General features: G+C 38.1%; 2 protein-coding genes and 1 long non-coding RNA gene across 3 annotated transcripts; 2 read left to right on the forward strand and 1 right to left on the reverse strand.

Annotated features, from left to right (window-relative positions):
- Positions 1–1,984: 1,984 nt before the first annotated feature.
- LOC103436023 (pentatricopeptide repeat-containing protein At2g22410, mitochondrial) lies at positions 1,985–4,149 on the forward strand. The gene has a single exon (XM_008374437.4). It carries the CDS (start codon positions 2,103–2,105, stop codon positions 4,110–4,112), a length of 2,010 nt encoding a protein of 669 aa, XP_008372659.1. The 5' UTR covers positions 1,985–2,102; the 3' UTR covers positions 4,113–4,149.
- Positions 4,150–4,840: 691 nt separating this feature from the next.
- LOC103436022 (ADP,ATP carrier protein 1, mitochondrial-like) lies at positions 4,841–7,654 on the reverse strand. Its single transcript, XM_008374436.3, has 4 exons — positions 7,516–7,654; positions 5,949–6,456; positions 5,490–5,861; positions 4,841–5,398 (listed from the first exon to the last, which is right to left on the reverse strand). Exons 2-4 carry the CDS (start codon positions 6,432–6,434, stop codon positions 5,102–5,104), a joined length of 1,155 nt encoding a protein of 384 aa, XP_008372658.1. The 5' UTR covers positions 6,435–6,456; positions 7,516–7,654; the 3' UTR covers positions 4,841–5,101.
- A 16,296-nt stretch (positions 7,655–23,950) lies between these two features.
- On the forward strand, positions 23,951–26,438 carry LOC114823985 (uncharacterized). Its single transcript, XR_011579368.1, has 3 exons — positions 23,951–24,244; positions 24,438–24,574; positions 25,985–26,438. It is a non-coding gene; the product is annotated as an uncharacterized lncRNA (long non-coding RNA).
- The last annotated feature ends 664 nt before the right edge of the window (positions 26,439–27,102 follow it).

Consider the following 27,102-nt stretch of genomic DNA (forward strand, 5'->3'; position numbering starts at 1 on the left):
TATTGTCTTGTGAGATTGCAAACCAGACTTCATAATTTGCCTTGTGAGGTTGCTGTCAGGCTTCATAAACATTTTGAATTTAATGTATGGAATTTACTATTTTTTTCTTTCTATTATTGTACATTTGTGTGGTTTCCAATTGGTATAAATATGAGAAAAATTCAACAAACAAATAAGGACTTGTCAAAAAGATTTTTTTTCCTTATCCAGGTGCAGTACCAAACACAGTACAAATAATATAGCCATTAGTCAGTTGTTGCCCTGAGTGGGCAATAGAGAATAGAGCATCTTTAATTTCTTCTTCATACATATTCCTACCTTAGATCAACAGGCTCAATTATAGGAAATAATCTAGGTATAGTTCGATATTGCACCAAACGCCCGACTAATTTAGTCAGTACTATCTTATGACTACTTTTTCTATCCGACTAAAATAGTCAGTAAAGTCCGATGTCACATCCCAGACCGGCTCCGCCGTATCACGATATTGTCTGCTTTGGGCCCCGACCACGCCTTCACGGTTTTGTTTCTGGGAACTGACACGAGAACTTCCTAGTGGGTCACCCATCCTGGGATTGCTTTTACCCGAACTCGTTTAACTTCAGAGTTCCGATGGAATTCGAAGCCAGTGAGTTCCCAAAAGGCCTCGTGCTATATTGAGGTGGGCATGTACATATAAGGCACATCACCCTCTCTCCGTTAGTCGATGTGGGATGTTACAATCCACCCCCCTTAGGGGCCCGACGTCCTCATCGGCACACTCGCACCACACGACAGAGTGGCTTTGATACCATTCTATCACATCCTAGACCGGCTTCACCGTAGCACGATATTGTCCGCTTTGGGCCCTGGCCACGCCCTTATGGTTTTGTTTCTGGGAACTCACACGAGAACTTCCTAGTGGGTCACCCATCTTGGGATTGCTCTTGCCCAAACTCGCTTAACTTCGGAGTTTCGATGGAATCCGAAGCTAGTGAGTTCCCAAAAGGCCTTGTGCTATATAGAGGTGGGCATGTACATATAAGGCACATCGCCCCCCTTTGTTGGTTGATGTGGGATGTTACATCAGAGCTACCAAACGAGGCCATATAGTAAAAACCGTTCAAGTACCACTACAAAAAAAACACCTCGCTAAATGAAAAAGTTTTGTCGGCTCAAAGCTCGTTTTGTTGTCGTAGCCTTTAGCCAACGAAGGTTCTTCGGGAAAGATTAGTCGAGCAAAATCCGTAGCATGAAACCTTAAACGAAGACAACACAATTCCGTCGCCCAAAACTAAGTTAACTTGACGAATGACCCAATGAAATCTTCTTGCCCGAGAAGGATATCTCGTTGACCAGCAAAGAATTAAATAATTTTGTGAACTTGATGACGAAAAAGTAGTCGGGCCAACTCTAAGATTTAAAAATAATATAAATTTTGAGCGACGAAATCATCAGTTTGGCTAACATTTTTTAATATAAAAAATATTTAAAAAAAAATATTTATAATAAATAATTTATTCATTCTATTTTTAAATTATAATAAATATTAAAAAAATGATATTTACATTCGAATTAAAATTGTTTGTACGATTACATGAAAAAAAAAATTAGATAAACGTAAACTATGGGTGCTGGGGTGGCTGGGGGAGTGGCTCCTGAAGGTTGGCCTGGGGCTAGGGAATCCTGATGCCAGAAGTTGACAAGGATTAGGATACTCGTTCATAGGCACACTCGGTTGATGCTAGGAGAGGTTGGTGACATATTCGTTCTTCTTCTGCATCATAAAAGCTTACCCAAAAAAAAAAAAAAACAACAACAAAAGAAATCAATTAAGATTATGGATCAGAATTTAAACCTTATTTATTGTAATGAAATTGACAATCAAAACACAAAAGGTAATACATACAAAAATGTCGTTGGCGATGTCGTTACCATAATGGGCATGCGTCTCCCGCCAAACCTCCAGGAAAGGCGAACCAGTAGAGCCCCCAATTTTATCACGACACCCACCACCCACCACCCACCACCCACCACCCACCACAATTTCCAACCCTCAATTTCAGTTTTCTTTAATTTTTTTAGCTGTGAATAATTTATGCTTAGTTGGAGCTGAATTTGTAATGTTTAAGCTTGTTGGTAATTTTTGGTGTGAAGTTTCAACTTCAGTTCCAAATCCCCTACAGTGTCCTCTCTTCTCTCTCTTCCACACTCGCTCCCTCTCACCCCACAAAGGCAAACCCACCAGTTGGAACACAACCCACACTTCAGTTCGAACAAACCCACTACTCTCCCTGTTCGAGACATGCAAATCCATGTCCCAGCTGAAGCAAATCCAATCCCAGATGATCCTTACCGGCTTAATCTCCGATGGGTTCGCTTCGAGCCGCGTTATCGCCTTTTGCGCGCTTTCAGAGTCTCGAAATCTTGATTATTGTATCAGGGTTTTATGCAATGTGCATAACCCAAATGCGTTCTCTTGGAATGCGGCCATTAGAGGGTATTCTGAGAGCGAAAATCCGAGGGAAGCGATTGTGTTGTATAAGAAAATGTTGAGGAATGGTGGGTCGAGACCGGATAATTATACTTACCCGTTATTGATGAAAGTTTGTGCTAATTTATCGTTGAGTTTTGTGGGTGGTGAGGTTCTCGGGCATGTGATGCAATTGGGTTTGTATTTGGATATGTTTGTTCACAATGCTGTGATTCATATGCTTGTTTCGTGCAGGGAGTTGGAGGCTGCACATAAGGTGTTTGATGAAAGTTGTGTGAGAGATTTGGTTTCTTGGAATTCTTTGATTAATGGGTATGTCCGATGTGGGTTGGCGTGCGAGGCGTTGAGGATTTATCGGCAAATGGAGGTGGAAGGAGTGGTGCCGGATGAAGTTACAATGATTGGGGTGGTTTCTTCTTGTGCTCAACTTGAAGATTTGAGTCTCGGGAGACAACTTCATTGGTTGATTGAAGAAAATGGACTAAGTTTGACTATTCCTCTTACTAATGTGCTTATGGACATGTATGTGAAGTGTGGGAATCTTGAGGTTGCTCGAGCTTTATTTGACACTATGAAAAAGAAAACTATTGTCTCATGGACTACAATGATATTTGGATATGCCAAATACGGGTTTCTGGAAATTGCTTGCAGGCTTTTGTATGAGATTCCGGAGAAGAATGTCGTGCCATGGAATGCAATGATTAGCGGCTATGTCCAAGCCAAGCATGGAAAAGAAGCTCTGGCTCTGTTTCATGAAATGCAAGCGAGAAATATACTTCCTAATGAAATAACCATGGTTGGCTGCTTATCCGCATGCTCACAAATTGGAGCACTTGAGGTCGGAATATGGATTCACCATTATATTGAGAAACAGGGTCTTTCGTTAAATGTTGCATTGGGGACTGCCCTTGTTGACATGTATGCTAAATGTGGGAACATCACAGAGGCTCTCAAGGTTTTCCGGGACATGCCAGGAAGAAACTCTCTGACTTGGACAGCTATTATTTGTGGTCTTGCCCATAACGGACATGCACATGATGCCATAACTTACTTTGCAGAGATGATCAAAACGGGATTGGAGCCGGACGAGATCACCTTTCTTGGGGTGTTATCAGCTTGTTGTCATGGAGGTTTGGTTGAAGAAGGTCGTAAGTACATTTCGTTAATGAAATCGAAATTCAATCTTTGCCCCAAAGTTAAGCATTACTCTTGCATGGTGGACCTTCTAGGTAGGGCTGGACTTTTGCAAGAAGCAGAACAGCTTATCAATAGCATGCCAATGAAGGCGGATGCTGGGGTCTGGGGTGCATTGTTCTTTGCTTGTTATGTTCATAAAAACGTTTCGATGGGAGAAAGAGCAGCTACCAAGCTTCTTGAGTTGGACCCTGGTGATGGCGGAATTTATATTTTGCTTGGTAAAATATATAGGGAATCACATATGTGGGAAAAAGCAGAGAAGATACAGAATTTGATGAAGGAGCGAGGAGTAGAGAAGAGTCCTGGTTGTAGCTCAATAGAGGTGAATGGCATTGTTCATGAGTTTATAGTCAGAGATAAATCACACCCTCAGTCTAAACATATATATGATTGTTTGATTGAGTTAACAAGACAAATGGACCTTTATTTGCCAAACATTTAAATTAACATCACATCCAATATTATGCCCTTTTTGATCATTTTACTTGGTATCAAACACTATAACATTGCATTTTTTGGTACCCCTGTATGCAATCTCATTCTACAGGTAGTACATACATAGTTTCACTTTCACTTAACTACGCTTCTTAGTGTCACTTAGTATACTATTGTCTAGTGATATTCCTCTTCATTTGTAAGTGAGAGGTTTTAGGTTCAATTCTCGTCGAAGGAAAATTCGAACCAGTTTATTTTGACCGGCCCCACTTCCTTAGTGTAAATACATGGTTATGTTAAACCTTAGGGACTAAATTGAGGAGTTAAGCTAATCTCATATTCATGAACCATTTTGGTTAAAAGCCTTGAAAATAAAATAAATAAATAAATAACACTTCTTAGTACTTTGCCTTGACCACCATGGTAGAAAGCAAAGACGCTTCCTATGATTATATATGACCACCCTTGTCATATATAGTTCTAATTGCTCCCCCGTTACTAGTTACCACAGGGTTTAGATAGTGGGTTATAGGTAGTTAATTGTTAGGGGAGGGAATTGATATGGACCAAACTCGCGCACGAAGGTACATAGACATGATTGTTTTCCGTCACTGTAGAGGTCAAGAGAGTTCAGCATTTTTAATGTGTATGTTTAACGTGGACTGATGCCATCAAAATATGCAAGAAACAAAGAGCGAGAGAGAAGATTATGACAGCATATGGAACACAGCTTCAGATCGGTACCAACATTAATACGTATAATTAAGCTTAAATATTTAACAGTAGGAGCTTGCAACAGCTCCTATAGCCAGGATAATGCGAACAAAACTCCCAGAATATGGTGTTTAGGAGACGAAATCCTCTAAACTAGGTTATTCAGTGAGAATCCCATTAATTAATTCCAAAATTTTGAAATATAACTCAAGATATGAAATGATGTTTTCTTTCATCAATATCTGTAGCTATCTGGGGGTGCCGTTGTCCGTTCAGTTTTACTTAAGCTCCACCAGAACCATACTTCTTTCCGAACACTAGCACCTGAAGCTTGTCGTAACCTGCAAGCACACCCGCGCCAGCAACTGCACGAAGAATGTTAGCACCAGCACCCTTGAAGAGAGACCTCGCACCCTCATTCTTAAGGATTTGAGAGAAAGCGTCGAGCGAGCTCTTGTACTTGACGGCTTCACCAGATGTCATCATCATCCTTCTACGGACAGTGTCAATTGGGTAAGATGCAAGTCCAGCGCCGTTGGTGATAACCCAACCAAGGCCAAAGCTAGCAAAGAAACTATCCTGAAATTTCCAAAAAAATGTGAGATAATCCCCATTAGTTTGTGTATATGGACAGTGGAAATATGACTTAGTGCACAAGCAATCCACTTACCTGCAACTTTCCAGTGAGGATCACAGGCTTCAAAGAATCATACATTCCAAAGTAAAGACCACGGTAAACAATGATTCCGACACAAGAAATGTTGAAGCCGCGGTAGAGGCCAGCAATGCCATCTGATTTGAGAGTCTTTTTGTAGACATCAACCAGGCCATTGAATTGCCTCTCTCCTCCCTTCTTTGCAGCCTTGGAATCATTTGCAAGACGGGTACGAGCATAATCCAAAGAGTAGACAAAGAATAGAGAAGAGGCACCCGCAGCACCTCCAGATGCCAAGTTACCGGCAAACCATTTCCAATAGCCATCCTTGTCCTTTCTGAAATTGAACAGGCTCTTGAAGTAATCTTTAAACGCGAAGTTTAAGGCCTGAACAAAGGGAAAACAACGTAAGCACACTGCAGTAAGACTCACAGATACAAGAGATAGAGTGCGAGAAAAAGATGACATAGTTACCTGAGTTGGGAAGTAACGGATGACATTTGCCGTGTTTCCTCTCCACAATGCTACCATTCCCTCATCTTTCATTGTTCGGCTAAAACAATCTCCAATTCCCTTGTAGGGTTCAGAGAGCCTGCCAGCCTTGATCATCTCATCCTGATTTTGAATTAAGAGCTTTACGCGCTCAATTGGAGCAGCAGCAGTCTTGGATACAGCAGCAGAAACTCCACCCATTAGAAAATCAATTGCAAAGCCTGAAAATCCTTTCTCCTTCGGGGCTTCGACACAGACAGGCAAGGAACGTGAAGCCACCAACGGATCATTAGCTCGACATGCTTGGTTCATGGGATATTGCAATGCTGCATTTGAATAACTTCCATATGAAAAACGCCTTTGATTGATAGAAGGCCTCTGGATGACCCCATAGTGGCTGGAACTCAGATGTAGCTCATGACCAGAAAACTTTTCCGTGATAGTTGGGTGCTGGCGCCTATCAGCCATTACTTGGAAAAGAATCAAACACCTGTAAACTCATCCGATCTTGTAATCAGAAAGAAGGCCAAGGGAAAATATCCACTACGATTCCAACAGTTTGACAATATCATGCAAAATATAGAATTCGATGTTTCCAGACAGATCAAACAAATTATAACAGAGACTCCAACGGATTAACGGATCAGCAACAACAATGAACCCTAAGTTAATTTTTTTTGAAAATATATGACCGGAACAGTATTCAACTGTTGAACAATGTTAATCACGTAAGAATAAAAGGAACCCGCTGACAAATTGCTTCTCGATAACTCTAAAGGTATTCCATCTGTTGCATTCAAAAGTTATAAAAACAACGTAAACTCAACATTTCCAGCTTGAAGTTAGCAAGATCATATGGGAACTCGTTGCTTAAAGTTTTAATACAGTTCCCTAATAGACCATTTAAACTCCAAAATAAATAAATAAATGAATGAATGAACAAAGATATTGGTTGAAATGATCATTTTACAAATCTCAATTGTTGTAATGACTATTGTTCAATCGATATGTCATCAGTATTTAATTTTGATCATATCAGCAATCGGAATAACCAAGCAACTGGGATTTGTATGATCACTTCAGCCAATTTCCCAAAAAATAAAAATAAAAACAATTAATAACACTGAGTCACTGACTGAATATGGATTTCTAAACATGATGAAAAGCTTAATTATATGGTAAAAGGAAGGAGTAGAAAGCGAGTGAAGGGAAAACTATATCGTTAAGAAAAAAGGAAAAAAATAAACAAATCCACGCTTCACATAAAATGATAGGAGTAAGCAAAAAAAGGTTCAAAACCAATGAAAGCAATCGACAAAGCATATATCAAACGTGGATCACAAAGGGTGCCAAATATTTAGACTACTATTTTGATAGATTGGCACTTCTGAGTCCTGATCCAACTTATTTTTGTGCTTGGTAATTGAGTTAACAAAATGAGAATGCATTAGACCACCGAACAAGCACGAAGAGTCGACAAAATGGAGTGCAAAAATGGCTACCCTAACCCTAAACAAGAACCGAAGGTACATTCAACAAATAGATATACCGTTTACACCAGTTGATGTATGCGATGCAGAGAGAGAAAGGGGAAGAGTGGTAGATTTATGCGACCCAAAAGAAAAAACAGAGATTTGAAAAAACCCTTTTGATGATGGTTTATAACAAAAATGAAAATACAACAAAATATTTGAACTCCGAAAGTTAAGCAACGTACGAGGTCAATAACATAAACACCACATAAAAAATATTAGGTCAGAGAGAGAGAGAGAGAGAGAGGTTACCCTTTGAGCTTGGGAAGCGGAAAGTGAAAGGAGGAGAGATTAAGGAGGAGATATGATGGGGAGGCCAATGACACTGGCAAGGGTTTGAAACCGAAATGAACACTCCCTCTTATACTTATAGCCTCTGAATATTTTTTATTTAAATTTTTTGCCAATAGAAGAATGATTTTTTATTTTTGGTTCTTTTAAGCAAACAGTTTTACAATATTTCCCTAGTGGCCCGGTGATTTGGAAGGTAATCTACAGCTGTTGATATGGTAAAATTTAAATGTTTGTTTGGGAGATGAGTGAGTGGACTTGGTGGGTATTGGATGCACCACTTTTTTAGGAAAGTTCTGCATTTGGCATGAAATTATTTTTTCCTTACAAATTGGTATGTGATTAAAGTGATTCTTCGAATTTAGTTTGGTTGGTTCTTGGTTTGATTCAACAATTAGGTTGTTCTTAGAAAATATCTTAGTAGCATTTTCATGCTTTGAAATCACCGTTTTACATTTTTTTTGTTGACCGGAAAGTTCTTCACTAGGCAAGTTTTAAGGGAATGTAAAATGCAAATACAAATTTTTCCTCAAATTTACATCTTTAGGAGATGAATCTTGTCAATCAAGAAAAGAAAAATAAATGAGATTGTAAATTTACATCGTTCTCACTGGCGTAGATTCACATCTACATTTCCTGAAAATATGATTTTTACATTTCAATTTGAAGATGATGCTCTTGACAATTTGAAAAGCCCATTGAGTTCACGAATTAGAGATTCAAGAATGAGTATGAAATTTCCTTCTTGTTTGGCAAGTACAATTATGAGAATGCCAATTGTGTTGCATGGGTTTCAAACTCCCAGAATTCGAAAGCTTCATGGGTGGTATTGGGATATGATTTATTGCATATGTCCACGATATTTCACATTAATGCTTCGTGATAGTAAGATGTTTTGCTAATCAGGCCGCATGTCTAATAGAAGGACGCAGTTATAGTTTATGATATTCACGTCTGGGTATAAATATTTCATGTTATTCTATTTACATTATCTTGTACAGTAGTACCGCCGTCAGTCATAATACTTCCATTTAAATTTCACCATCCTTATTTTAAATCCGAAATGAACTTGAACACCTCCAAGAACTTTCCCGCCCCCACACCTTAAACCTTAAACCTTAAACCATAAACATTCCCCACACAAAGGAAAGCATGTTGAGAAAGAATATGACTCGACATACTTCACATTCAAAATTGTAATATTTCAAATTTCAAAATATGAACCATAAGAAGAAAAATCATAAAACATAAGAAAATCTTCAACCTAACCAGATTAATATATTTAATTGAACAACTTATTCTGCACAATGTCACGTAGTCATCCATACGTACTACATAATTCTCTCTTCACTCTTATTGTTCAAGCAAATATTTGTAGAGAATGACTCTGTCACTTCTATACCCATTCTCTAAGCCCTCTGCGGGTCTTGAATGACATCATATTTCAACATACACAAGACTACGGATATTCAAAATATAGATAAATGCCCCAAACACGCACCCTTGACAGAATCACCCTTACAAGTTGTGGAGCAAAAAATAATCGAGAAAAATATGGAAGCGACAAGTGGATTCTAGGGTTAAAAAGGCAAAATTACCCTCGAGGCACACAGAAGCTTCTATGTGCGAGTAGCGGACAATCATCACTCAATCGAGGTCAAAAGTGATCAAAATAGGTATTTATTCAAAACCTATATTTCATCCATCCTCATCAAATCCTCCCCACAAGATAACTCTCAAATTATTTCTTTCAAATTATATTAATTAGCTAATTAATTAATTTATTACTCAATTAATTTATTAATTAGCTAATTGATTGTAATTAACAACAAAAAATACCACATATTGCCGGTCCCCATTCTCCTAATAAGGCCGGCCATACCCCTATAAATACCACTTCATTTTCTCAAAAAACCTAAGTTGAATCCTCTTGCAAAATTCTCAAAACACTTTTCCCTCAAAGTTCTAACTTTGGCATCAGAGGTTCTTCGGCCAAAGCCCCCCCACCCCCAATTCATCGTGGGCGCGTGAGGCTTTTTGCAGGTGCATTTTCGTCCAAGAACAAGAAGGAAGAAATTTGCATCTACAAATTGGTGCTTTCATTGAGGGTTGAACTCAAGCGCTTGTAGAAGACTCTCACATTCAAGGTTTTTCATTTTCTTGTTCATTTGTAGATTTTTCGTACGTTCTTATTCTTGGAATTTTTATTTTTAAAAAATTCTTCAATAAAACATAAAAGAAAAGTACAATGGCAAGAGATTTAGAATGAATAGAAATTCCAACGTTCAAGGATTAGGACCACGACGATCTACAAGGCTCAACACAATGATGAGTGGAGCGGCACCACCCCCACGGGGCACCACCGTGGCCACCCTCAGCAAAACCCATGACGCCAAGGTCACGACCCAAGCCGTGCCACTTTAACCTTTAAGGGCCTAAGTCCTAGCCAAGCCGCCCAAACCCTAAGCGAGCTCAACGCGTTGCCAAGCTGAGCCCTAGCCTCGTACCCACGTGCGCCACACGCCGAGCAGCCTACTCCCATGGCCCAGCCTACTCCCGTGGCTTTCCAAGTAGCCCAAATCGATTCAAGATTAGTTTAACCGTCTCGACTTTAAATTTTTGGGACTACGATTGAACTAAGGGCAGTTTCACCACACTTCTTCGCGGATTTGACATTCCCTAATTCGAATCTCGCGCTCGAAGTCTACTATACTTCCACTGCTCAAGGAGATGCATTTCTTCCAAGCATTTCCAATCCGAATGACGAACAAAACTTGTCTCGACAAGTCATAGAGTTGACAAGCGCCCTCGCACAACAGACGACCTTGGTGAATCAGCTCTTGCGGCGCACTGAGATGCAACGTGCCCCGACGAGGTGTCCCGAAATAGGACAAGGGCTCAGACGAAGAACCTCTCCAGTAAAGTCCCAGTAAACAGTCACTCAACCAGCCATGAATCGAGCATTCAGACAGAGTACACTCCCGATTGAGGCCCCGAGATAACATATACTTTCGTCTTAGCATGCAGAAGAGCGTGCACTCTCGACTAAGCCCACAGAGGAGCATAAACTTATGGTTGGGGCCATACTCCGATATTCAACGTGAGCAGCCTTCCAAGCGAAGCGTTCATTCGCGGTTAGGCCTACAATGAACATTATCCACATCACATCAGGGTAGGCATCACGTCAGACAGAGAGAAGCAGTCACTCAATCTAGCTCAAGTTCAATTGGCAGCCTATGAAGAATTCCCTCACCTGCTAGGAACAAACCACATGCACCGTCGTTGCGGCATAAATGAGCCGAGCACGTAGAAAAGCACTAGACCAGTAGGTCAAGACTAAGGGCAGTTGAGAGCTCCGCTACCCCAACAAAGGCATATTCAGAAAGAGGTAGAGAGGCTCTTAAACGACCGATTACATGATTTCCAATGTAACAAAGTTACCGATGAAGCACTACGACGGACATCACCAACATGAGCATGTCACCCTTCACGGATGAGATCGAGCAGGCAAAGTCTCCACGTTAGTTTAGCATGCTACATTTCACATCTTTTAAAGGAGATGGAGATACAGAGAGGCACTTGAAGCACTACCAAAGCATGATGGTTCGTTATCTGAACAACACTGCCCTTATGTGCAAGATATTCACCACCACTTTACAAGGCGAGGCACAAGATTGGTTTCACACCCTGCCATCACGATCCATCTGAAGTTTTGATGATATTTCCTTGGTTTTCACCAAAGAATACTCATCCTACCGCTCGATCATGAAAAAGTCTGACCACTTGTTCAACATGAAGAAGAACCCAAAAGAGTTACTCTGCGACTAGGTGAAAAGGTTCAAAGCAGAGAAGGCGAAGATAGTCGGATGCGACGACTTGATAACAAATGCAACCTTCCAAAAAGGACTCATAGCAGACCACCCACTGTTCAGAGAGTTGATCATGAAAGAAGATCTAACTCTGGCAGACTCTTTCGCTTTGGCAAAGAATCATGTACTTTGGGAATAGGCTCGATGAGCAGACAAGGCACCCGAGCAGCCTCGAAAAGATTTGGCAGTGGCTTAAAAATGAGGATGGGAAGCAGTCCAATAAAAGTATGTTGGAGGCCAAACGTAGGGACCGACCCACGACCAAGGAAGGCTTAACAACCAGGAACTACTCTAAGTTCTCAATCTCGATCCATTAAATCTTTCGCAACATCAAGAACGAGCCATGGTTCAACCTCAAATGTTAGTTTTGTTTAAATTGGGACTCTTCTTTGGAGACGTGATCTCAGTAGACAATATTCTTTTCTTTTTCCCAAAAGGTTGTAGCGGAAGAAAGTTGGAATTCTCACAAAGTGTTATGAAATTCAAGATATCTTTGGTCTTGTCAATTTTATCGACAGTTTGTTAGCGATTTCTCAGCTATAGAGTTTTTCCTCACTTGTCGATTGAGGAAAGTTAGTCTAGTCTGTGATGTTGATTATGAATAAAGTTTCTGACAACCAAACAGTTCTCTCACCTCACATTTGTTTTGCACTTTTCGATGACATTGATCATTTCAAAATCCACGATGACGTTTTCTATGGATGTCTTGGTTGTGTAGATGTAGCATGACAGAGTATCTGTTATATTTCCCAACGGTTGGAACCATACGAAATGAACCATCTTACTCATGACTTAGAGTCAACAGTTACAATCTTTATTTGAAAATTGAATGACACCTCTCTGTGGAGAATGTGTCCAAAATCTTTACCAAACATATACTTCTCAAATACATCTACACTTGAAATAAGCTAAATTTCTAACAACGATGATGGAAAAACCAAATCAACGTCTACGATTACATTATTATGTATTACCCTGGTTATGCAATAGTTATTATTTGCCACATCAAAAGACATATCTACCCTTGAACACCTTCAGTCTGTCCTACCTCATTTCAATTGGAAATTCATGAGTATTGATATGACGTTACCTACAAATCATCAAGAAATCGTTCGAGTGGTTATAATCACTTTCTGTATCTAAATGGAAATTGGGAAATATCACCATAAGGTTTCCGATATGAGGTATCTTATGTGTATGGAGATTATGATGATGTTTCGGTGATTATCGACCGATTTAACAAGTTAACTCGTTTTTCGTTGGTCTAGAAGGACTACATTTTAGACCACTTGGTGAAAGTTCTTATTTTTGAATTTATCAGATTTTCTAGCATTTCGATCGACATCTACTTTAACCGTGATTTCATAGTCACCTCCTTGTGCCTGAAGGCATTCTAGTTAACCTTGAGTACGCGTCTACCATACTGCATTTCATATTATCATTAAAGCAGACATACCATCAAGAAGAATCGCTCAAACATTGAAGTTTTAGTTTTGACCATTAATTCCTCAATCACCCCACAAATACTCTGCTAAACGAATCCTTATCGTTTGTGATTGAATTTCTTGGAAACTACCGTTGTAGTGAGATGTCATGCATTAATTCCAGTTACCTTGTATTCTAGATTTGATGGACTTGTTTTGACCCTCAAATTCTTGATTGTTCTTTTAGCCTTCTTGACATGGTTTTTAGCTAAATTCGAGAGAAATTCACTATGAATATGCTCGCTAAGGGGTTATGAACTACATTGTTTGGCTACATGGTGTGCATGTCACTATTGTATTTTATCATGATGTGCGGTGGTTTACTTTCAAGTCTTTGGAAGCCTACTTGAAGGTTATGAGTACTAAGTTTTGTCTAGTACCACATTTTACCCACAGACTAATGGTCTGTCTGAATGAACTATCTAGACCTTAGTGGACATGTTGCGTTTATCTGTTCTACAGTTTTAGTATGATTATAACAGACGCTTATGATGTGAAATATATAAGCACACAAATTAAACCCTCTTTTTATCAAATGTAGTAAAGTATGTAAGTAGGGATCGTTCTAGGCCGGGGATTAGGAGGGATTGCTAAACACTTGAAAACTGACTTAAAAACATAAAAACAAAATTTAAAACACTAAACTAGACTCAAAGAATGCAAAACTATACTTTAAAATACTTAAACAAACATAAAACTCAAAACAGCAACCTAATGACTCAAAACTGCCTAAAAACCACTTTCTGGGCAGTTTTGAGAACCTAACAAGAACTTGGACGAAGTTGGATGAAAACTTGAATCAAAACACTTAGAAACACAAATCAAAACACTTTCTAACTAATCTAAGACTTCAAAATAAAGGGGGATTTGTTTGGGACGAAAATTGAAAACAAAACAGAAACTTTAAAACAAAACAGATTGTAAAACGTTTTTGGATGAAAAGGATGGATAAAAGGCTAGTTAGGAGGTTCTTCTCCACACATGACACACTTGCAAACAAAATGATTTTCAGTTGTTCTTTCAATAAATTATGAAACTCAACACCCCAAGTTAATTAGATACGCTTAAATTAACCTTCAAGTTCTCCTTAAGTTAATGAATTGGATGGAAAAGCGCATACAACAATTCAAAGCATTCCTCAAAGGTTCCTTACGTGATGAGCACAATAAAGATACAATCAAGAATCATGAAGCACAATGAGAACTATAAGTGTTGACGAGGCATTCGTTACTATGATGAGCATGAAACTAGTGCCAAGAATTCATTCAACGCGATCGTTTTCAAGCGACCTTCACTACTTGTGATTATAAGATTGTAACTATTAGGTGAAACTCCCTCATAATCTAGCATCATATTCATGCATGAAAACTAAGCGTGCACTCTCAATCAACATACACAAATAAGTTATCAATCAAGTAGATGAACGAATTGAATCCGCAACTTATGAAATAACAACTTAATGTAATCAAATCATATTGCAAGCATGTACATGGTTTCGAATCACCCCCCAACTAAGGGGGTTTAGTTCCTCATTCTTGCAATACAAAGATACATAAAATTAGACATTAAAATCAAAGGAAAGAAAACACCTAAAATGCTCCAACTTGGAAAGCAAGTGCATCAATGGATCTCCCTTCCTCCTTGTTGCGGCATGAAGCTTGTGGACAGATTTTTGGGTGGATTTATGGTGTAGAATGGATGGGGAATGATATGGAGGGGTTTAGGGTGAGTGTGGAAGAGTGTTTGATGGTTGGAAGGTGGTGGAGAACTAGGCAAAGAGGGTGGAAGAAGGTGGAGTGGCTGTTATGTTTTCTAGGCACTAGAATGGTGTTTTTGGGGTGTTTTGCTTCCTAGGGTGTGTATGGACGAATTTCTGTGATAAAATGATGAATATGGGGGATTGTTCTTTTGCCAAGGGGTGTAAACATGTATTTATAGGCCCCAAAAACCTTAGAAAATCAGGTTAGGTTAAGGATGAAATGCATGGCAATTTGTGTGTGTGGTGTGCAATGGTCCAAGGGTGAAAATGAAGTGATGATGCAAAGTGTGAAGGGTAAAATGGAGTGGTCTTGAAGCTAGGGAGCATGAATGATTGTGTACATTGCATAGAGATGGAAAGGGAGGTGAAAATGTGTCAATAAATGGGTCAAAGGTGCAGCAACATGTGGTACACAAGGCATGGGATTCCAAATGTGAATGATGGAGCATCAATTGGTGCATGCAATGGATGTAAATGTTGTCTAAAATCTAATGAGTGAAGGGAACAAGAGGTATCAAGCAATTGAGTGTAATAATTAAATGAATTGAAGCATGAAATTAGAAATTATGTAGGAGACAAGAGTGATCAAGCATGGCATGGAATCCAAAGGGAATTCTATGTGGTTTGCATGGCAAGGAATGCAAGTTGGGGTGACAGATTTTTGGGCTGTTTTCTTCATCTTTTGGACCATAATTCTTCATATTCTTGGCCTCTTTAGTTCTCAAATTCGTCCATCCACTTGGCCCATGCATTTTCTATCCATTCCAAGCCCCGAAACATGCTCCAAAGGCCTCCAAAATGCATCTTCTTGCATACTTTGTCCATAAAATCTGAAAACAAACGAAAATGACTTTAAACATTAAAATAACTAAGGAAACACGACATAAATGCACAAGAACAAGCCAACTAAGTCGCATAAATGTGCTCCTATCAGCTTATCCCTTTTAAAGTTGTTTGTAACTACAGGTACTATTTTGATTTTTGGTATAGCACCATTTAAGACGTATAATACACGATTGGCATAACAGTATTGAGAATGGGTATTCGAACGATTGAGTTTACGGTATAGGAAATTGCGTACTTTTGACAATGTCACCCGAGAGGGTAGTACGTAAGCATGATCAAGGCGTTATTCGGTTGATTTATGCATATTTCCCAATGGGGGTAAGATGGTAATATTGCACCCTCAGGAATTATTCACTTGCTTATCGTGACGACAGTCAGTTGTCGGTATTGCAAGTTGCAGACTGTAATATCGATAACTTATTCGTTGGATTCGTTAAGCAAGTGGATAAGTAGGCCCGCCTACGTTAGTATTTTTTATTCATTTATTTATTGATTTATTGTTTGGGCTTGACCCAAAGATACTATATAGTATCTTCAGAGTACGTGAAGCTACGAATGTGTAGGTGAAAAACTTTCTATTTTCAGTTTTAATTTCAGTACAATTATTTTAATTTTATATTTTTATATATTATTACGTTATGTTATTATATATCTATTTTTTATTTTATGTTTTTATAAAGGTTTTATATTATAGTTTTGTACTAAAGGAGAAGGAAAGTATGAGTTTGGAGGCATGAAAGAGGAATCATTGCATTTTGATCGCGATGGAATGACATTTTCTTTTATGCAACCGCTCTAACTTGATGCCTTTTTTACATATATTTTTCTTCCATCTCTTCACTATTTTATGTACAACAACTTATTTCAAATTTTGAGGACGAAATTTTTTTAAGGTGGGTAGATTGTAACAACTCGTCCTTAATTTTACAACTTTATAAATTTTAAAAGTGTGAATTGACGAAAATGCCCTTAGAGACAAGGATCTTGACTTTCATTTACCATCATTTAGAAGGATGTATGACCCATTATTTTAGCTTACCCTTATAGCACTCAACGTTATGAATGCGTAGGCACAAGCGAAATTGAATTTGGAGTTACGACGAAGATTTTACAGATTTACGAATCCGAAAGATTAATTTTTCGAAATTACTGTTTTAATTATTTTATATTATTTTTATTACTATTTAAATATTTTCTGATTAGATATTTTTAATATTTTATTAATTTTTCTTAAATGTGAGGCCCACACCCATACTAAACTCTCCATTCTTTCCATGCACATGTTTTATTTTCCCCCACACTTTGGGGGACACTCTCTTCCGTCTTCCCTCAGACTCTCTCTCGTCCCTCTCATCCTTTCTGGCCTTTTCTCTCTCTAACTTCCCTCTCCGTGAGACTTGCCGGACAACCACACCCATCATCATCTCCTACGAGTATCATTGCCACGAACCAGAAGCCCACTTCGTCTCTTGGCCGTGAAACCGAATACCTAAGCCTTGAGCTGCAAACACAAACCCAGACTGTCAACACCATGTTTTTAGACGAGAAATTTGAGAATTTCAATGTGGGTAATTTCGAAAACCACTCTAGATCTTCATGGATCATATTTAGGAGTACAATCAGAATGTTTTTGAGACTTTTTGGTGGCTTTTGGTGCAGAGACAAGATGGGGAAAATCGTCCCCAGTTTTTGGGTGAGAACCGACAACTTTCGAGCTGTTTTCTAGCTAACTTTGGTCACGATCGAGGAACCCAATGGTATATTTCGTGTGAAATCCCAATCCTGGATTTCACTATTGTAATTTACATAATTTGTATTCGCGAGATTTTATAGTATTTTTACGAATTTAAATTAATTTTAGATTTTAATTACTTAATTACAAACTTTGAATTTTTAAAAATAATTATTTAAAATCCGTAGACCTTCAAGGGTCGCTATTAATGTTTTCGAATTGAGCTCGTCCCCACGAGCGCATAGGCGAATGCCATTCGTGAATAGGGACGAGGAAGAAAAAGTTACAGAAGATAGAAGTTTCTTAAATAAAATAGAGATTTAATATTTTTACGAGTTCCCATCACTTTGGGAAGGAAAGACCCAGCAAACCTAGACCCCTCTTCGACCCACTGACCCAACTCGACCTTATCTCCCTATTCCGACCACCGCTGACGATGTGACCAGTGCCATATTGATCCTTACTTCGAACCCAATCGATCTCTCTTCCATATTTAACCAAGCTTGACAAGGATTGGCACCTTTTTCGTGAAGAATAGAGTTAGTGGCGCAGAGGGGTGCACGATGGCGATCCGCCATTTCTAAAATCAACACCATCAATCACCACTACCAATAGACTCCCCTCAACCACAGGAGCAAGGCCCAAGCATTGGATGAGGCGTCGGAGTTCGTTTTGGCAACGAATCAAGAACACCCATTTTTTGGGTTTCCGGGGGATCAAGGCGTTTTCAGGCCACTTCCCGGTCGAATTGGACTTCATATGAGGTATGAAAATTATTCCCCTTTACTTGCTCTACATTTATGTGAAAATTGGTAATTTTTGGAGTTCGTCAGAAAAATGGGTTTCTGTTTGCTGGAAACTACCACTTGCGGCGGTGAGTGGCCTGTGGGCCGACTTTGTCTTCTAATTCCATATTTGACATCTGATTGATAAAATCCCATTGTTTAAACATATTTTTGTTAGAGGCCGCCACTTGATCATTATAACAATCGACAATTTGACCGTTCGATCGTTAACAAACTTTAATATGTTATTATACGTAATCTTTGAGGATGTTAGGAACTTACGGATTGGAAATCCGGTGGGCGGATCTTTCTGATTGATCTACTATGGTTGATTTTGATCAAAATGTTCTTAATCATTCTTGAATACTAAAATTTGTATTACTATAGACTACGTAGGGCTTAGTGAACCTATATCGGTTAGTGAGCTATCTCAGGTAATACATACCTCAGTTTACAATATGGGACGCTTTATTGTGATATAGATGTGTATTTATCTTCTTGATAATACAAATGACATGTATGGTAACTATTATGATAATGTGAGACTAGAATCCTATTAGAATTATCCTGTGGAACTTGTATGCTTGCGTGACATGTTGGTCAGTAGTCACGAGAAATTGATAGTGCAAGTGATTACGTTGTAAATCATAGGAGAGATAAGGGTAAGTAGGTTGTGTGTTGATCTAACTGCACCATGTAGCAGTGGTACATGGATGGTCCTGCTTTGTATATCTGCAATAGCGGACCATACGTATTTCAGGGGTGATCATGCTTGGTATATCCACGATGGGTGATCACCGCCTGCACGATTAGACTATGCTTATGGTTCTGCTTGGTTTATCCGTAATAGGGAACCATACTTATTCTAGGAGTGATCATGCTTGGTATATCAGCGATAAGTGATCATTACCTGGAGTTAGGATATGGTCCTGCTTGGTATATCCGCGATAGAGGACCATACGTATTTCAGGGGTGATCATGCTTGGTATATCCGCAATAGGTGATCATTACCTGGACGATTAGATTATGCCTATGGTCCTGCTTGGTATATCCGCAATGGGGAACCATACGCATTCTAGAGGTGATTAGGATTAGTTGTACTTGGTACATTTCGATAGGTGACCATATTTTAGTTAGATTCTGTTGAGTGGTTTAGAATCCCTATTCTTGCTCATTTCCATAAGGTTAGTCCAGCCCTAGATTCGAGTGAATATGAATTGCTCACAGACAGTCAAGGTTCTAAAAGATGCTAGGTGCTAGTCGAGCAGCAAGCTGGGGCCTAGCTCCTAGGCGGACTAGGATGATTTAAGTAAATATATTATATTTTATGTAAATAAGTGTCTATTTATACTTAAAATATATATAATTTCATTATAAACTACAAAATAGAATGACATATATATTAGGAAGTATTTCAACATAATGAAAACATGTATATAATGTATATTCATTTAAGTATTCAACAAGTCTCTTACAATTTATTGAAAAAAAAAAATATGCAAAATGAAAATTATCTATTTTCTAAGTGAGTCGCAACTTCAGCGAGTGCCTGGGCGTGTCTCGGCGGGTGCCTAGGCAGTCTCGACGGGCGCCTCAGCAGGTTTAGACACCATTTTTTAATTTTCAAATGCCTAGGCATTAATCAGGACGGTGGCCAACCGCCTAGCACTTAGGCGAGGCTTAGGCAACGCTAGGCGGGGATTTCTAGAATAGTGCTCACAGTAGATGTTGTGTTTCTAAATTAGATTTGTCATATTATTGCTTGGAATCCAAGTAGGGAATTATGTAGAATTCCTTTATTAAATTTCATGAATTGATATGTGATCTTATTGATTGATTAACGTAATTAAATGTTAATATTGTGCATCTTTGATTCTTGGGATTGATTAATTGGAGTGATTGTGGAATGATGTTGGATATGATTGTTTTTACTATGATCATATTTGTTCACCAATGTGGCTAGAGAATAATATTATGCTTCGTTGGTTTTTTTTCCTTTTTTGAGATGCTGCATGCTATAAATTGTGGTATTATGTTGAAACATAGTGATTTATATGATGGATGAAGTGGAATTCTTGATCGTCATGTGGGTTTGCTATGTAGCCCTGAGCCTAGTAATTTCATCATTGTCAAGTTCTAATAATTCATTGAGGAATGCTATGCTTTTCTACTTGAACGTACTGTGATAAACGTTGAAGTGTAGTAAAAGGTGAACTATGAATGGCTTGATCCCTTCTTAGGGTACGCAGGCAATCTAACACAAGGTTAGATGCAGCCATGAAATAAAGAAAATGACTACGTGGTTAAATCGTTGATTGTGTTTTGGTCTTGTCTTGGAGGCGAGACATGATAGACAAACAAGAATTTGGCAACATCACATGTCGATCTTGGTCATATGTCAGGATCGGGGCGTGACATTTCGATTCTTTGTTTCATAGGCTTCAATTTGATATATCAGGTTGCTACTTTTAGTTGAGATTTGAAGCTAAACGGAGCCGGGGAAGTTTCCCGACCAAATTTCCCAATGTTCAGCCTTCTTCTTTGTTGGGTCCGGTCGACTTGCAAGCCCAAACGGGTCAACCTAATCCGAGAGAAAAAAAGGGCCCAACCGGATCCATGGGCCCATAACTTGATCCGGCCCATTTCTAAAATGGACCTAGAATATTCCTAGAATATTCTCTAGAATTTTCCTTGCTTTGACTTTTTCAAAATTTTCTCGAAAACCCTCCAAAGCTAAATTTGAAGTCCCGAGTCCATTTTTGGCATCCATTTAGTGAAATTTTGAAGTTTTAACGTAGTTGACCGGCTCGACTTCTCCGTTAACTTTTTAAGGTTGATTGTTGACTTTTTATAAAATTTGTCGGGACCCTTCTTAGTGTATTTCAACGCGCTGATTCTGAATCCGTTGTTCGTTTCTCCAAATTCAAACGTTTTAATTGAGTTTTACTAATGGGTCTCGATTATGCTTAGGTGCGATTACTATCAGAGACCCCAACTTTGCTCGTTTGAACAGTTACGACTTTGCAAGTATCTGTGAATGGGTCTTTTCTTTTATATAGTACATATATGTATATATACTTGTTTAGTTTTCATATATACATCTAATAACGAAGTTCCTACGTGATTTCCATAATTAAAATAACGTTTATAAGAAATGTCGTATCGTTGGGGAATTATGAAATAATCATACGGGATGCACATGTAAGATTACTATAAGGGGATGCCTTAATTAGATTTATGATTATGAATAGCTTTATGTTGACTAGAACTATCAAATAGCTATGGCATGACTATATTTATGTTATCTGCACATCATGTGCAACACTGGTGTTTGTACTTGCTTGGGCTAGGGCCAGTCTTTCAAGTGTATGTTCACATCGCATCGTACACTCACTTTTGATCCATTATAGGTGCCAGTCCTATCCTAGATTGCTATAGGTAGTTAGGAATCATATGTGATGCACATAGCACCAGCCTTCACGTGATTGTAGTACTAGAGCATAAATCATGATTACACCCGATCCTCTTCATATCAGAATATCTTTGCATGAACTCGTGTGTCAACATATGTCAATGAGCACTTAATATGATATATTTGTTATGTGAGATTATGTGATTATCGAACATTAGGTGTTTATTTATGAAATATTATGGTGTATATTAATTCTGGAAATATTGATGGCTATGGTAAGTAATTTCATACTATACGTAGTATGTATATTTTAGAAACTATAATACTTGTTTTATGGTAAGGGGTTATTATGTTTTCGAAAAGGTTTTTACAAAACTTTATTTTTAGGCCCACTCACCCTTGTTTTTCGCCCCTCTAGGTTCTAGTAGCAAAGCTTTCGTATTGACAAGGATTCTTGGCAATTATTGGTATAGGTGATCACCTTCGATGGTATAATTCCTATTCTACCTTTACTGTGTTTTACTTACGCTCTGACATCACGTGTGAATTGGGTTCATTCCTGCTCACTAACGCACTCTTACATATAGGCACTTTTAGGTTTAAATTTACTCATATTTTTCATATCACTACACTTTATGGCTTCGTTACCCTCAAAGTGTCGGCCAACACAGCTCGATTCGGAGTTCAAGTGGACATTCCGAATCGGGGTGTGCCAATGAGGATCTCTGGCAGATTTTGACGTTCACTTTTGATAATGTAGGAAGTTATTTCTATTATCTTCGTATAAATATTCTTTCTATTTCTGCACTTTTATTTATGCTTTGACACTACATGCATTGTAATAAAGGCTCATCCCACACTATGCACACTTAGTTTAATTTTATCTTGATATGAACAAAAAAAAAACCTTGTCACGCCCCGATCCCAACATACGTCGCAAATCGACACATGGCAAAGGAAAAATAACATTCATTGAATATGACATACCATACGGAATGAAATACTTTAATTGCAACCCAAACTAAAAAGAAGGCTCAGTTTTTCACAAGATATTTACAAATATGTACATTCCAAAAAGAAGCATAATTTTTTTTGCTTTACTAAGAACAAGTTTGAAATGCTTAAAAGAAAGTCCCAAAAGATAAAGTACAAGAGTGAATCAAGGGTAACCGAACGCTCCACGTCTCTAATAACCGCACTGCTACCCCTACCTACGGACTTCTCGGAGTCTACTCAAACCTGTCACCTGTATGATCAGTGTCTGGAGTCCGCGCTAATGCACCTTAGCACAAGAGTCAAGGCATCACGTTCTATCACCGCCTGTGGCCGAGTCCAATTTGGCCGGGAAGGCCCTCAAATTGGCTTGCACCCGTCGAAACCCTAAGGTAGGTGTTCTTCAATTCGGCTTCCTTGGTGTTCCAACGCCCTACCCACCAGTTGGATTTTGTTCTTGGGTCCAAGGGAAGTTGATTAAGGGTGATGGTGAATGGTGATACTCTCCAGAACGACAATTTGTCGTCGAGAACCCCTGAGTTCTCCTGTGGAGCTACCCGAATTAGGCCTTAAAAATCCTTGATTTTTTGTGGAGGTGTAAGGAAGAAGATAGTTGAGCAAGTTGCAGGTGAAGGAGATAGGAAAATCAGATGAGAAATGGAGGGATTGGCCTGAAATTGGCCGGTTTGAAAGTGTGCTGGTGGAGCACACATTTTCACAAATGGGGGAAGGAGGATTTTTGCTTTTGTCCTTTTAATTGGTCCTGTCTACCCTCCAAAAATCTGATTGTCCCCTTTTTATTATTAGACTAACTTAATCTTTAGCCCACATGTGGAAATTAAACAATTCCCACAATCTATAGTTCACAACTTCAAACGTCAGTAACTATACCGTTATAATTCGGACTCGCAAACGGTTTTCCCCTATACGTTCGTGGGTTTGAGATCTATTTAAAAACACTAGTTGTAACTTCGAAATATCAACGAAAGACAAAGATTGATTAAGAAACTTCCGACTCGATAACTAATCAATTACTAAACTTATAATTAGCGGAATTAAAATTAACTAATAAAGATAACGTAATCGCGAAATACGAATTTAAAATACAAAATACGTAATAAATGATGAAATTCTGGGAATGGGATTTCACAAAACTACACTTAGTAAAGGGACATAAACCTTACCCTTCTCGAAAAAGAAAATACAAGAAAAAGATGGGACATAGGTCCAAAACCCTCTAAAATTCAATATATACTAAAACTCAAATATAACTGAAACACTGTTCATAAGCACAGTGTGTTTCTTTTTTTGCCTCTATTAGGTTTTTGTTATTATAGGTATGCCATTGTTTTACAAATTATATATATTGATCTTTTTTATTTCTTTCTTTCCTTTCTTCTCCGTTCTCTCTCTTTTCTCTCGCTCCTTTCCGTGACTTTGCTAGCAACGACAACAAGCTGTTGCCGTCCGAACGCCGGCGAATTAGACCTCATTGTTACTGCCAGTCATCTCCCGTTCATCTCAGGAACAAGAAACAGCTGTTGCATGCCTCGAATCGTTACTGTTTCGACGAAGGTTTTCGAAATTAACCCCAATTGTATTTCAATCTCTCTCTTTCTGCATTTTCGATAGGTTACAGTTTTCACGTTCTATTGATTATGAATTCTGATATGTTGCGTTCAATTTGGGTTTTTGGAATTTTGAATTTGTACCCTATTTCCTATTTTCCAAAATTATTCCCTAATTTCACATTTTTCATTTTGTACAGGCGTGGGTGGGACGCGTAATTCTACAACCTCTTCAAGGTGTACACGCAGCTAGGAAAATTTCAGCAAGAAAAATCCCCAGAAACTCCTCCTCCTGTTCTGTCATTGATATCTCAGCTCTGTCTCTCTCAATCTTGAGGTACCTGACGTTGGCTTCCATTTTCGATCTGAAATGTATAATTATTTATTTGAGTTTGCTGGGATTTATTCAATTCAACCGGGGTGGGTTTTTCAGTTGTTTGGATTAATTTTTTTTATCAATTTAGGTTTCTGGGTTTTTTTTTGTTGGTACGGTTCATATGCAATGAAAAATTTATGCGTTCTTTTGATTCTTGGGCATGCATCAAGCTTCTGTCTTTTTTTGTTTTTTTTTTGTTTATGAAATCATGTTCAGTGAACTTATTTTCTCGGGGATTGAATTACCCAGATTGCCCAAATACACACACACACACACACATACTGTTTGAGAAGGCAATTAAAAATTTACTCATTTCTAGAATATGACGAAAAACATATTGTAACTGTTTTGTTTTATAAGAAAGTATATTATCATCATTATGTCATTGGCTATTCTTTGGAGAATTTGATTGCAAGTTCTTGAGGTTAGCAATTGTAATTAAGATAACGAAAAGATTTGGACTGTCAAATACCTACCATTTCAAAGAAATATACACTAAACCCAACAACATTCCTATGTTTTGTATAACAGGTTATTGAACGATACCATATTTCAAAAATATTTTAAAATGAGTTGAGGTAATGGATGCTTTGAAAATATTAAGACCCCTGAGATTTTCTTATTAATGTTTAGTCTATTTCATCTTTTTTTTTTTCTGTATGAAGTAATACAACATTTGTGGCTGCTTGAGAGCTTAAAATAAGCCTACAAGAGCTTTTATGATAGATATCTGGTTATGATATTGTAATGAAAAAGTTTGTCATATGATTGTGTCTCAATTGATTTAGTCCCATTGAAAAGGGATCAACTTTTTATCATTGTTTTAAGTATGCTATACACTGGCAAACAAAACTTTGTTCTACATCGCTCATATATATACATGTAATCACTTGATTTACCTATATTATGAGGTATTTGATATGGAGCAGACACAATTATATGACATTGTCGTACAATGCTTAAGAATGTCTAAAATTGAAGAATTTATATGCTTTGTATATATATATATATATGAAAACTTGGTTTTGATAGGCACCAAAAGTTTGGCCATAATAATTTGTCGTTACAGTAAGATTAACGATTCAATGGGGTTGTGTTTAACTTTTTTGGAGTTTAAATTAAAGGGTTGAGCTTGATGGCTTATAATTTTCTTTTTCACCTTTCCTTTCTGCATTCTGTGTAAAGTTCAAATGGATTCTTCAATATTTTTTTTTTTTTTTTTTTTTAGTTTTTTGGAGTTTTCTTCGGTAAAGTTTGGTTTTTTATGGTGAGTTCTTAACTGGGTTTTGCTTATTTTTCTGTCTCCAAATATAAGTTATTCGATGCTTTTTTTTTTCCTCTAATTTTTAAATTTATTTTTTTGCTATTTAGTGTGAGAAAATGGCTTCAAAATTGGAATTTCCAATATTTGGGCAAAGGACAACAGGAAGAGAACACCAATAGTGGTGACGATGGAGAATCCCTTCTTTGCAGTGGAAATCGACGATCTATGTGCAACATTCAGCGCAGTTTATAAAAGCAGGGGTCAAAATGAAGAATCAATGAAATGGGGATTTGTTTAATTTTATCAAGTTTTGTACTGAGGTAAAACTCCCCCCATTTAACATAGTTTTAAATGCTTTTTAGTATGTGTGTAAATAAGATTGTGAGCATGGTTGTATATATATATGTAGTAGTAGTAGTAGAATTAGAAACATTGTTATAATTATGGGTAACTAGAGTTGTAAACCTGCGGAATCGCGCAGACTTTGCTTGTAAAACCTAATAGGGACAAATTGGTATCAGAAATATACATATCCTCGGATTCTTCGTTATAAAAAGAAAATCGAAGATGTATGATGAGAAGTACAATCGAGTCTCTTCTAACCCTTCTTTTCACCATGGTCATAAGCATAGTAATCTTGACATGAAGCCTATCTTGTACATTGTCCAAGAATTTAAAATATGCATATCTCCATGTCTTCTTAACAATTAAAGAACCACACACTCCCCAAAATCCTACGATGAAACCTAGTACAGTGAAAATATACAACCATGGAAATTGATGTTCACTCTCCACACCTTGGTTGTTCTTACTATCTGCATCAATGCCCTTAATTGTTAGACACTCATTCGGAAGTGAAGAGCCACAGTTTTGAATTCCCCTCAAACGCAGAAGCATCAAAACTTTGGAGTTGAGTGCTTGTCGGGATTGGTCCTTCGAGATTATTGTACTAGACAATGAAAGATTTTAAGAAATTAAGGCTTGCCAATGACAATGGGATGTTTCCAGACAAATGATTCATGGAGAGGCGCAAAGTCTCTAGATTTTTTAGGTTGGATATTTGTTCTAGAATGTTGCCGGAAAAGTAGTTGCCACTAAGTTCCAAGTTGTGGACAAGGTGTATTTGGCCGATCTCATTAGGTATTCTGCTGTGAATGTGATTGAGAGAGAGGTCTATTGTTGGTGGAAAGCTAGACAATCTTCGTTGGTTTGCAGCTGTGAAGAT

Source organism: Malus domestica, chromosome 03 (genome assembly GCF_042453785.1).
Source record: "Malus domestica chromosome 03, GDT2T_hap1".
In the NCBI taxonomy this organism is placed as follows: Eukaryota; Viridiplantae; Streptophyta; class Magnoliopsida; order Rosales; family Rosaceae; genus Malus; species Malus domestica.